A 12,993-nucleotide genomic window follows, 5' to 3' on the forward strand; every position below is an offset into this window, starting at 1 on the left:
GGGGGGGGTTTGAGATGGAGACAAGAGAAATAAAGCAGATGAGAGGAGAAAATAAAAAGCTACATTCAATAGCAGTCACATAAAGAGTTAGAAACAAAATGGAAACTGTTCATTTACTGCTGTGCAGTGCATATAAATCTAGTGTTTTCCTATGCGTTGGCTAATGAACGTGCGAAGGTCACTGCTTAAAGGAAAGCAATCTTCTTCAGTGCAGATTTCCCAGAGAACTGAACTTTAACAAGGCAAGAGAGTAAAAACTGCTCAACCTCATTTGAATAACAAGATGCTCCAGCGTAAACAATTACACAACCTCAACTCATCAGAGGTAAACAAACACATATCTCCACAGGGCTTGACCCGCAGTTACACAATACTTTGCAGATCTATTATCACTCTGACCACCCTTGGTGACACACACAGCATCGTTCTTTTCAGGCCACACAGACTTCACTCACATACAGATAGCGGCGGGAGCTGCTGTCAGAGCAAACTTTATTACCAACTCATCGACTCCAACACATAGCTGTCACCTTTTTCCTTTCCTTCGTTGTGCACCCTTCTCTCCATTTCTGTCTTGTTTTCTCACACATCTCAAGGCAGGGAGGGGATGCCCCAGGCCCCATGCCTATGATTTATACGAAAAGCAATTAATCAGACACATAAATCGAGTTTTTTGCCGCAGCCAAGAAAACCTCATGAAAACCTACACCTCTTTTGCCTTCTGCTTCTTTTCTTCCTCCCTGTCTGACTAGGAAGCAGACATGTGAGTGTGGTCTTTGGAGAGCGGAGACAACTTTCATCAACCGAGACTATCAGCCAGAACCGTGTCGAGCCTGTCCAAAATGGCAGCCAGGTAAAAACTGTGACTCAGCTTATTATCAGTTAAAAAGTTAATTAAAATTTTGCTCCAGTAAAAACAAAGCGTAAGTTTTTACGCCAGTTTTTTTTATCACAACACTATTTCTGGAGCAAAGGAAATGATATGTTTATGCTTCTCGCAACAACAAAATGGGTTTGTGTGGAACAAACAGAGGATGAACTCTGCAGTTAGCATTTACTTCATTTACTTATAAAGATTCACCTTTGAAGCCATTTTTCAAGCAAAAATGTCAAAGATACATTCCCTGGTTTCAGCTTTTTAGAATGTAAATTAGCTGCTTTTCTGTTTTATAACATAAATTGAAAATCTTTGGTTTTTGGACGATTGATTAGATAAAACAATTGAATTCTGACGACAATTTTGGATGAAATTCTGTATAAGAATTTAAGACCAGCAGAATTAGTATCAATTTAAATCACTTTTTAAGGATTTGTACCCTTTGTTATCCTTTGTGCTTTCTCCTGCTTGTGATTACTGTCTTTTATTATTATTCCCTATATAATAAAATACACCAATATGCTCTCATGAAAGAGACCTTAGGTACTATCACATCTTCCATTTGAGGATCTCCCTCATTGTTTTGCAGTCACACCGCAGTATCATGGCTCAAAGTTGTCCTCTCTCATGCTTGGTGGAGGAAAGACCCGAAGCCGGGAGGTGGACTGGTTGTCACAGTGACAGGGTTTCCCTGCCTCCATCTGCATTACTTTACACCCCACATCTGCTGCTGATTTCCTGCTCATATCTCCAGTTGAGTTTTCACCCAGCCTACCGCTCGCTGATGTGTCCCTGTACGTGTGTGTGCACAAGTCAGGCACTGTACAGAAAGTCTAGCTGCAGTTTCAATGAGTCTATTCTTGTTAACAGTATCAGTGCAGCTCAAATCTCTTCAGGATGGAGCATTGAGTTATACAATAATCTGCTGGTCAACTGAACACCTACTTCAGTGTGAGACAGAGCGGCTCCAAGAGTGTGACGTAAGTCTGGTTGCAGAATAGATGAGGTCACTAATGTGGGACTCTGTTTGGCTCCGGCAAAAGATATATTATCCAAAAATAACATGCCATACAAAAAGGAGTCTGTTTTATAATATGGGAGGTCAAGCATGAACACAATAGTGAATATGATATTATGTAGGATTACATATTGCTCAAGCACTCGCAGACAGAAGTGGACATTTGACCCAAACAGACAAATATGGTCACCATGTCGCATTTGTGGTCTCTTCGCAGTACGTTATTCAGCTACTTGTCACCCCGGATCTATCTGGACTCAGTGGGTATACAAAGAGGCCTAGTGTGACCCAGAGCCAAGCAGACCAAACCTAGACCGGCCCAGGCCAGCACTCTGACCCAGGGTCACATTCAGCCAATCTTAGTCAAAAACCAATAAACACAGGCCTTGATCCCTACATCCGTACTCTCTCTCCAACATACACTCTCACAATGCACCCCCTCTTTGGTCTTTAGACTGTTGAAACACACACATTCTGCCCAGACACGGGGGCATGGCTGGGGGGGCCTCTGGCCGCTGATGGACACACGTAAACAGCGCGGGTCACACAAACACAACTGCAGCTAGACAAATAGCACTAAAAACCAAGCAGGGTGGACAGAGGGACAGCACCAGTGAAAGACATGTCCAAACAAGCTGTATCTCAGAATAGTAGCCCACACAGATGCACTTTCACCACAGTCTGTGACAATATGTACATATGCATTTGTGTGTGTGTGTGTGTGTGTGTGTGTGTGTGTGTGTGTGTGTGTGTGTGTGTGTATTGAGTTATGTGTGCGAGTGCCCTGAACATGTCTGGGGTCTGCGTTTGGGGAGATTTACGCTAACTGCTGCTGTTTAAACACTCGGGGCCCACCAAGGCCTTTTCACCCTACTCAACACATTACCACAGGACGACCTTCAAATAAAGCTTCCAGACTGGTAAGTCTCCCCCTTGGGCCCCTGACAGCCCCCACAATCCACCAAACTCTGTCCCAGCACTCCCTCGCCTGGCTATGCGTCACGGCTCCACGGATGACAGGTTAATGAGGAGAAAATATTTTTACAGGATCGCATTTCGACGGAGCCCTGAGAACCAATGGCAGCGCTTTTATGGGCATCAGCTCACAGACTGGGCACTTTTATCTCTTTATCTCCTCTGGCTTTATGGGCAAGCGAGCTGTTACGCCTGTCTGACACAGACCACAGCTTACTGACTTGCCCCTAATCTTGGTCTTAAAAGCCCACCTCAAACTTCTCACTGCAAGACCAAACCAGAGGCCATCTACCCGCACACTGAATAAATGTCTAGCTGCATTTATGAGACCAGCTCATTCTGTCCAGTGGTGCTTATCAAAAACCTGAATGCATTGCCTTGCCAAAAAGAAACCAGGCGTTTCAGACAAAGTGGCGCAGCTGCAGCAGGTTTGAAAATAAATAGTGGCAAAGTTAATGGCAAGGCAAACACCTCAGGCTGGCAGCTAGAGGGCTCTGGATCAGCTCAGCATGACACCCTCTCTAAACTCTCATTTTCACCCTTGTGACCTTCACACCTCCCCCTAGCTCTTTCCCTCCTGCCACCCGCCTTCACCCATCTCCGTCCTTCCACCAGCAGTACGACTGAATCGTCTGACCTGACCTCTTGAACTATGCTCCCTCAGACCCTCACCCTGTCAGCACTCCTCCTTGGGGGTGCCAAGCAGAGGCTGCCCTCAGACCGTGCTGTAGCCTGTTAATGATTTGTTAAAAACACATGGCAGGACAGAAGGGGGGGGGGTGATGAGGCATAAAAGAGAAGCAAAATTATCAAAAACTTTAAACAAATGTTTCTGCTGAGAGGTGCACTGTTGGTGGTCTCCTGTCGAGCTAAATCAAACAACGCTGTTTCTGTCAGAAATGCTCTAATTTAAGACAGGGGGAGGGGGGAACTGGAAGGTAGAGAAAGGGGTTTGCTTTAGCTTATAAATTTCACAGAGAGGGAGAAAATGAGCCTGGTTGGGTTTGATCTTATTTTGATGGGCACAGGTTTTGATAGGCACATTGTTGGAAGGTAATGCTCCTGGCATAGCAGAAAAATGCCCTCTAAAAACAAACCTAATATTGCTTCATCTGAGGAAAAGAAACTGGGGAAAAAAAAAAAAAAAGAGGTCTAAAGAAACTAAAGTGTGATGATAAAAACGTGAGAAAGGCCGACAGTTTCAACATGGAACAATGAACTCACCACAGTAACTTTATACCAGCTCTGTTTGAGCCTTGGTGCATCTTAGCATGTAGCTATGAATTGGCGGAACAGGATCAGGGTCTGTAATACCTTTGGACTAAATCAACAAAATGTGTTGCCGTGTTTTATCTCTGAATGAAATCAGTTGAAAGTTTTTTTAGTCCGATCCCTTCTCTATCAATCTTTCATCCCAACCAGCATGGTGGCTGGTTTCTTGAACAGTTGCTGAAAGAAGAATGGAAACAAAAAAGAGAAAAAGGGCTGGCTGCACTGTGCCTGGACCTGTAGGACCTGTGAAGCGTAAACCCACCGGTTCCACACAAACACCGGTGTTCGCTGTAAGCTTTTCAGTACGACTCATCAAAAATCCATCAACGGGTTATAACGTTTATGCAGGGAGCAGAACAACAATCAGCAAGATACATAAGAAAGCAAAGCCCTCGTGAACAAATCCAACACTACTGGCGTTCGTACGCAGGCAAACACTCAAACCTCTGTGGGAAACGCTCACCTCTAGATGCCTCAAACTCACACACTGTCACTCTTAATCTGCCCAGATGTACAACAAGTGACACATAGAATGTGAGGTCACACACGTACACATAACATACTGTCTGAATGGGCCCCTTCAATGAAAATAACATGCATGCATAGTCCTGATAGCTGTGGCTTGGAGCCTTTTAGCATGTCATAACCTGCCACTGCGTACCTGGAGAGGAGACGGACTTGTTGAGGGGAAGGCTCATTACATTAACATATGCTGCTGGTTACTGATGGCACTGCGTGAGTGTTGTTTCTCTTCTCGGATCAGCTGTTCAGAACTGATGTGACCGAGCTCAAATTAAATCAGTGAGAAAAAGAATGAGGGGTAGGAGAAAGTTTTAGAATCGATCATAACTTAACTTTGAAAAACATGAGTGTGCAGGTATGCACTTGTGTGTCTTGAGAAAATGAGGTCCGATGTACATGCCGGAGCTGGGAGGCACTTTGTCATGTCTAATGTTGTCATGATAACTAAGCCCATGCAGCAGGTGACAGAAAAGCCTGCAGGCACACACCGATTAAGGCAAATATTAGCATAGCAGCAACGGGAACTGAAACCAACATCAAATTCTTTCATCAGTAGTATCCTAACAAACTTTTCCACACAGTGGCTGCTGACACCTAGATGGATTAATTTCAGGTCTGCTGAATTCAAAAGCTTTGGCCATGTGGAAAACTGCTGGCTGTTGCTAGAGAACTGACCGGCTCTGTGTCACTGTTTGTTGTTTGTCGGCGAGGAGGAGTTGGGTTGAAGGGGAACGGAGGTGCAGCTGCTGCGAAAGGGCTCTTTAAAAGTCAGCGAAGTACCACCGGGAAACGAATAATCCTTTTCATCTTGCCTCCTTTTCTCATTTGGCACACATTTTGTCACTCCTGTTTTTTTTGTTTTTTTTTCTCTCTCCATCTGCCCTCTTCCTCCTCCTTTCACTCATTTTGCTCACTCCTTCATTCTTCCTCTCTGTGGAAAATTTAATGGTTTCCTGGGCTCAGAGCGAGACATTCTTTCACTGTGAACAATAATAACAAGAGTAAGAGCCACTTCATGTAACTCTCTCACTCCCTCACCAAGTGGGTAAAACCGGGTATTCTGTCTCTCTGTGTGTGTGTGTGTGTGTGTGTGTGTGTGTGTGTACGTGCGTGCGTGCATGACACACTTGAAAATTACTTCATGTGTTTGGACCAGGTACTGCAGACTGGTAAAGCCAAGTGGGTGACCGCCTCGTTTGTTATCATCAAAGTCTGCTTATTCACTACTTAAAAGTAACTGACACAGACAAGTGCTCACACATACACACATCTCTGGTGAAGAAATGGAAAATCACTAGAACGTGGCACGGATTTATTACTCTTTGTTCTGTGCAAAATAAAAAAGTGGACATTTAGAAGATGACAGCTAATGAAACTCTAAGTGCGCTAGCTGCTGAAGCTGGATGGTGGGGTTACCGGAGGACAAGGGAATAAAATATGGTGTGTAAAACGTGTGAGTTCAAATGTAGGTTAAGGCGGTTGTTTATGGTTTAGGATAAACATCCTAATGCAGATCGTGCCAAGAGCTGAACTCAATCTCAGGTGCTTTTAGAAAATATAAAAGAATATAAACTGCAGCTGCATCCAGATATAGGCCTATTGAAGCATGTCTTGATGGCGACAGAATCTTTACTTAGCATGCAGGTTCTTTCGTCAGGGCTACAAATATGCTGCGTGACATTTCAGGCAAAGATCAACAAGCCAGAGAATTTAGCTCTCCACAAACCACAAAGTCTCAGTTACTCTGTCTGAAGTCATGAGAGCGTTTAATTCAGATGACTTTAAGCTACACATGAGAGTGAAAAAAAGAAGAATGGCAGGAGGGCCAAGACCTTTGGTCTCATTTAGCCTCCAACAGCTTCACCTTCTGCTCTCTACAGCTCAACATCAGAGAGCCAGGCAGGGCCAGGGAGGGCCAGAGGACCAGGGACATGAGCCAGGGGCAGGATGTCACGTCTAACCCTGAACCCACCAGCCAAACCAGCAAGGCTCTGTGGGACGCTCCGTCCCAGCTTTGAGAACAAAGGAGAGGGTCTGACACTGGCCAGGCAGCGCCCTGTTCCTGGCTGGACTCCAAGTCTTCTAGGACCCTTTAAGGCTGCTCTGCAGGACCATGTCCAGGCTTTGGCACTGCTCAGAAGTTTTCAACCCATCGCACATGGAGCTGTGCGCCTGTGCCAGGAGATGTGACCTGGCAGAAAGGACTTTCTTCCCAACACAGAAGACAAGAATACACTGAGATGGAAACACAGATAAGAGTCAGTCTCTTAGAATGTAGCATCACACAGACCAATCTTAACACAAAGGAGCAGCTCAGGTGGAGGCTTAAAAGTGTTACCTTACAATTACTTTTACAAACTCTCCAGTACGTCTATGAACACTGTATGGAGGCACCATAATACGACTTTCACAATGCTGCTGGTATCAGTTACATAAACAATGCAGCTCTATAGCTCCTCAGGGAATGAGAGTACTGTATGAACAATTGTGAAATTCCAATATTTTAGTATTCCTCTAAGTTGTGTTGTGTTAACGAAGGCCTTTTAAGCTTCAACTAAATCGACAGTGATTAGAATCAAAGTTCTGAAGTGGAAAGTTTACAGCACAAATGATTTCTGTACAACTTTTCCGTCCAAATTAAAATGATGAAACAATAAAAAAATAAATTATGTTTTTCCCTCTGTTAGTCAATTAGAGAGCTAGCTCCTAAAGTATGTCTTTGTTTACAAGTTGACAATAATACATTCTTTTTGATATTTTATCTATGTTATTTAATTATTTTCCTATTTATTCAAATTTCCAAATATTTCCAAAGTGCTTTTCACTCCCACGTTTTGTGTGTGAAAAGCCCCACCTCATGCACAGAGGGCCCAAATGGAGGGGATTTTTTGTTTTGTTTTGTTTTGTTTTTAAACGTATTATCCATATTAGTGTGGACATGGTCTCAGCAAAAGTGATGGGTACAGAGAGTTCCCAAAGAAATGGGAAAGTGGAAAGGAGGGGTCGGTGGATAAAATGGAGAGAGGGAGTGGTGTTGAAGGAGTCTGAGTGGTGTCCAGCAGGGTTCAAGTGCTGGTGTTTTGGTCCTTAAAGAGGCAAGCAGCAGGACTGAGCTCCAGAAACCAGTAAACCTCCAACACAATGACAGTGGAGTTTTGGGGCTCCCCATCTTTGAGACTCGAACAATTCCACAGTATGTCTGTGCATTAATGAACTACTCAGGCTTATATGCAAATCAGACAATGGAGTGAGACACTGTGCATGTGCTGAGAGCGTGTTTGAGCGCGGGTGTGTTTCTGTGGGAGTGTGAGAGCGCAAAGGTGGGAACTGGGCAACCTTCTCACCCTTGTTCTGTGTTCCTCCCCAAGGGTAAAATAGGAAGAAGTGGGGAGGCTGCGAACAAGATGCTGCAATGGCAAACACACAAAAACAGATATGGGGGGTTGGGGAGTAAATGCCAGTGCAGGGGGGGGTTAGGTGCTGTGGTAACAGCGTTCTCAGACAGAACAGTGTGATCAAGATTCAACACACAGACACATAAACAGAGCAAACACACTCACATGCATTCCATACACAGACTCCCAAACTGAGAAAATGGGCAAAGCACAATGCAAACTCTAAAGCAAGATGTAAATGGAGAGAAAGGTGTGGCACTTTGCCATAATCCCCAAAAAGACATCATTCTCCCATGGGCAAGAACAAGCTCTGGGAATATCTGAATGAAATGACTGAGAAATAGAGGAATTAGTAGATGAATGAGAGAAAGAACCTTGGCCAAACTAATGGACTTTCTTTCACCGTCCTCCTGAAGCTATAGATCTTTAAGTGGCGTTTGGTGTGAATGTTTGTGTGAGTCGCGGCTCCTGTGTGCGCATGTACATTATGCATTTACGAAAAAGTTTCCACAGTACATCCACTGTGCTTGTGTAAAAAAAAAAATATATGCATACATCTGTGCATATGTGCCACACACTTCTTGCCTCCGAGTTGATGTTGCGAGCATGACCTCTCGCTCAACCTTTAATGTCTTCAGCAGCCTTATCCTCTCTTCCTTGCCTTTGCCTGTACCTCCCCTACATCCCCTTTTTTCTCTCTCACGCTCCCTCTGTCGGGATTCACTCCATCGAATCTACTTAAATCTCTCCTTGTTTTTAACCCTCTTAACTTTACTGCGTATGAATCAGCTGTTTAGGCGTAATAACTATTCCATGTACATGTGAGCATATAATACATATGCGTGTTTACGTTGGAGACATAAAAGCTCTCTGACGAACAATATATCTTTAAGGTAAAGAATCTATCATTAACCAACTGTGCTCCTTAATATGTTAATATACTAAGCTGGATACACTTATGGACGGCAACATTCAAGACTGCAGTATATGAAAAATTAAGCAGGTGACATGTGGAAAACAAAATGAAAAGAACAGAAGTAGGGTCCTGTAGAGGCCTTTGCACCTATGATAACAAAAGTAGAAGAGGAAAAAAAGGGGAAGGACGGTCTTCCTCTTCCTTTATAAGCAGGCAGTTGGGACCTTTAATTCCTGACAGAAACTTATATGATGCAAAAGTAATCAGAGGAACGCCACTGTGGTCCAGGAGGACCAGTTCAGGGAGGAGGGGGATAGACTGAGAGAGAGAGAGACAGAGAGAGAGAGAGAGAGATACGTAAATAGCGCGAGAGAGCGATCAACACATTTCTTGACACATGACCCTGCAGCATCATCCTGATGCGCCCATAGAACAGCTGAACTTTATCGTCTTTACTCTTTACTCTGACAATGCAGCGGAGAACAGATCATGGCTCACGTACAGAGAGATGTTGTGGAACGTGAGGCTCAGTGTGAATCATTAAAACACCAAACAGACAGAGCAGAAACATTTGTCTCACGCGAAATGGGCTTGCACATCAAAATGTTGGTCATATATCATCGTGGCATTTTGTGTAGCGGGGAACATTTCAGTGAAATATTATAAACAAAGCATGGAAATACATTGATGAGCTCAGTGATGTACATCCATTAAAACAGGTTGTCATTCTAACCCAAATTAAACATTTCAGGACAGAGAAGTGGAACAGTAATTTAGTATGCGTTGCCATTATCTTATTTGATTCATTTTGTGGAACTCAAACTAGGATCGTCTATTGTTGAGACAGTCCTTTGTTACCAAAGGTCAAAAATATTAAAATATCAAACATGCAGATACACTGTATAATTCAATGTAATCTTTTTTAGAATTTGGTTGTTGTGACAGAATAAAAATCAGCTGAGCTATTTAAACTGAAGATGCTGTTTATACAAAGGTGAGAAACATGAGAGATGTGTCGCAGACGATACATACCTTGTACCGCATCTTGGGGCAGGAGTGAATGTAAAAGCCCAGGTAGTAGTAGGACAGCTTGGGGGACTGTTTCTGCAGATGCCTGGTGAAAGCGATCTCCCTGTGGTGGGTGGGAAACACATGAACACACCTTTTCAGAGAAGTACCGCAAAGACAGGCACTGCTTTCAGAAACAGCACACATACTTGTAGCTTGATGTTTATTTCTTAAGATGACGGCTCACACCAGCAGCACTTGCTGCTTTGCAGTCAATCCCTGGTGCATGGGACAAGCACTGCAGTAAATTTCAGATGGTACAGAATGTTTGTTTGTCTACATTGTATTTATCATCATTTTGGCATCAATTAAATAAACAACATAATTTCTTTTTAAACTTCAATTAAAGTTCAGGACATTTAAAATATAAAGTAGTTTTCATTGTGTTTTAGCTGTAAATATATACACATGCGGTTAAGACTGTCTAAGCCAATAATGACAGATCAGAACTGACCAGACATTTGCGTCACTTAGAATATATTAGTTAATATTAGAATATTTAAGTGTAAATGAGGGCAATGAGAAATAAAATAGGGACTAGCAGCTCCGACTAGAGCAGTGCCCAAGCTGAGGAAGTAAACACCCACACTCAAAAAGGCAGCTTTTCTTGGTCTCATTTCATTACACAAAAACAACTGCCTTCTCTCTATCGGCATTGAGCCCTTGACCAGAAAAGGAGATGGTGAAAAAAAGAGGGAGAGAGCGTGTAAAATAAAGATTTAGAACTTGGAAGATTTATACAGCTTCTTCAAATACAGTAAATGTCTTGCTCGCTTTATTTTTCCCCAATAGTTTCTCCCTTAATTGCATCCTTTTACTAAACGCCTATTTTCCCCCTTTTCCCTCCACCATTTCCTTCACTATTCCATAACTAAATTCCAGCTCCTCTTTCTTCTCCCTTTTTGTTTCACTCTTCCTTCCACCCCTCTGTGTTTCACCCGCTTAAATGAAGGGGGAGAATTCTCTTTCTTACAATACTTAAGAGAGAGAGAAAGAGGCCTTAAAATAAAATAGATGCACTGAAAAATAAGACATGGGACAAAGCAGGCCAGGACAGGGAGGGGGAGAGAGAGGGAGAGAGAGAGAGCAGGAGGAGAATATAAAAGAGGGGGGGGTCAAGAAAGAGAAAGGGAGGGAGAAGAGAGGCAGCTAGAGCGAGGTGCTAGAAGGTCACCCGCTTGCTGCCAGGTTCCTGGGTTCCCATCCCCTCTCCACAAAAGGGCCCGGCAGGCCTGAATTGGGGGAGGGGGGTCAAGAGAGACGAGGGGCCCATTCACAAAAAGCCCTGTGCCCCCCCCCCCCTTCACTTGAGGCCTTCACACCCCCACCTCCACCCCCATGGCAGCAGCTTGAGTCCGCCATTATCCCCTCTTCAGCCATCTGACACTCCAGCACAAGCCAATTATCAAGCCCTCTGCTCCTGCACAGCTTCGCTCATACTGATGTGCATACACATACACACCCAGATACAAAGGGCCCATAATAGTGCGCACCACGAGGTACTTACTGCAGCCTCGCATGCATGCGGAAACATTTCATTACCAAACACTACAAGAATAGTGTTGATTAGCCAGATATAAAATACAGAGTGAGCTACTAGTGGTGGGAAGATACAGAAGCTTATTTAACTAAGGAAAATAGCCTGAACTCACACAGTATATCTATGTACTCTATATAAAACAGCCAGTCTGCAGGATTAAGATGGGGCCAATCCAGGCCTTTCCGATGGATAAGCAATCGCTATGTCGAGCTCGATCCATTTCCAATCCCTCATTTGTGTACTCTGGCTAAGCAGCTGTCAAAAATGCTCCATCGGGATCCCTTAAAAACTGGAAGTGTACAAAGTTGGGAGCACGTTAAAGCCAAATGAACTGAATAGCACACAAAACAAACAAAACAGCAGCCTGCAGTTCCAATCACTGATACGAGAGGATGCGGCAGCGAGAAAGCCATGTGCACAGAGCCTCTTCGGGTTTAAAAAATGCTGCTTTGCATCTGCTAAATTTTGCAGGTGCAAGGTACCTTTAAAGACTTGAACTGTACATTTACAACTTTAACTGCTTTCTTTCCTCTAAAATGTATACACAACAATATGAGATGCTATACAAAATATAATAGAAAATGACTAACAGAAAATCCAAATCCAAAATCTCATTTCAATATAAGCTCACTGCAGGCTCTAAGTGCATTCTGCCACTTCTTGTGTATAAAAAAAAAATATACATGTACATCAAAAAACATGGGACTGGATGCCACATCAGCAAATGCTGAGTATTTAAGGACTTGGATCAGGATGAGGGGCAGCACAATATAATCAGGAGATCCCCATAAGAAAGTGATCCAGGTTGGACACCAGCTGCGTTTCCTACACAGTGCTGCAGGCACCTCATTATATGCCTCTTTTCTTCTCCTCCTCCTTCTTCACTTCTCTCCTCGGGGCCTGAGGCAGAAGGAGCTACACTCCTGCAAGAAATTTCTCAACACCCCCCTCTCCTGTTCCTACTGCTGAATCACACACATGCTGCTGCACAGAAGACCACAATGCACACAGTGCTGTTCTTGTTTTGTGAAGCCTAACATACATATTTAACCCGAAGTGTAACATCATCCAAACTCTATACCTGTTTTCCCAGATGACAACTAGGGAAAAATGCCCCAACAAATCAGGGTTCCCACTAAGGCATTGTGTAAAATCCCAAAACTTTTCCGTGTCTTTCCACAACCTTTCCATGGCCGCTTGTCACTACAACAACAATAAACTTCTGTTACATATTTTACACGTAATTCCTCCATGATTTTTAAATGCAGTTTCTTTAAAGGAGAACACTTTTACATGGTTGAACAGCCCAGGTTCCAGTCACGCTGTGAAGAAGCAAAACTATCTCATGTAATGAATGTTTCTTTAGTGTGTGTGCATGTGTGTGTGTGTGTGTGCGTGTGCGTGGGGGGG

The 12,993-nt window shown here is 43.6% G+C and overlaps 1 protein-coding gene across 6 annotated transcripts in view; it reads right to left on the minus strand.

Annotated features, from left to right (window-relative positions):
- Positions 1–12,993, minus strand: part of ate1 (arginyltransferase 1) — a 50,225-nt gene that overhangs the window by 10,709 nt on the left and 26,523 nt on the right. For all 6 annotated transcript variants that reach the window (XM_023411814.2, XM_087175463.1, XM_023411815.2 and 3 more), the window contains one exon: positions 10,008–10,107. In XM_023411814.2, coding sequence (XP_023267582.1) covers positions 10,008–10,107 — 100 coding nt within the window. The remainder of the gene's footprint in view (positions 1–10,007; positions 10,108–12,993) is intronic.

Source organism: Seriola lalandi, unplaced genomic scaffold (assembly GCF_002814215.2).
Source record: "Seriola lalandi dorsalis isolate HSWRI2012SDOR001 ecotype SW California unplaced genomic scaffold, Sedor1 jcf7180002054470, whole genome shotgun sequence".
NCBI classification, from domain to species: Eukaryota; Metazoa; Chordata; class Actinopteri; order Carangiformes; family Carangidae; genus Seriola; species Seriola lalandi.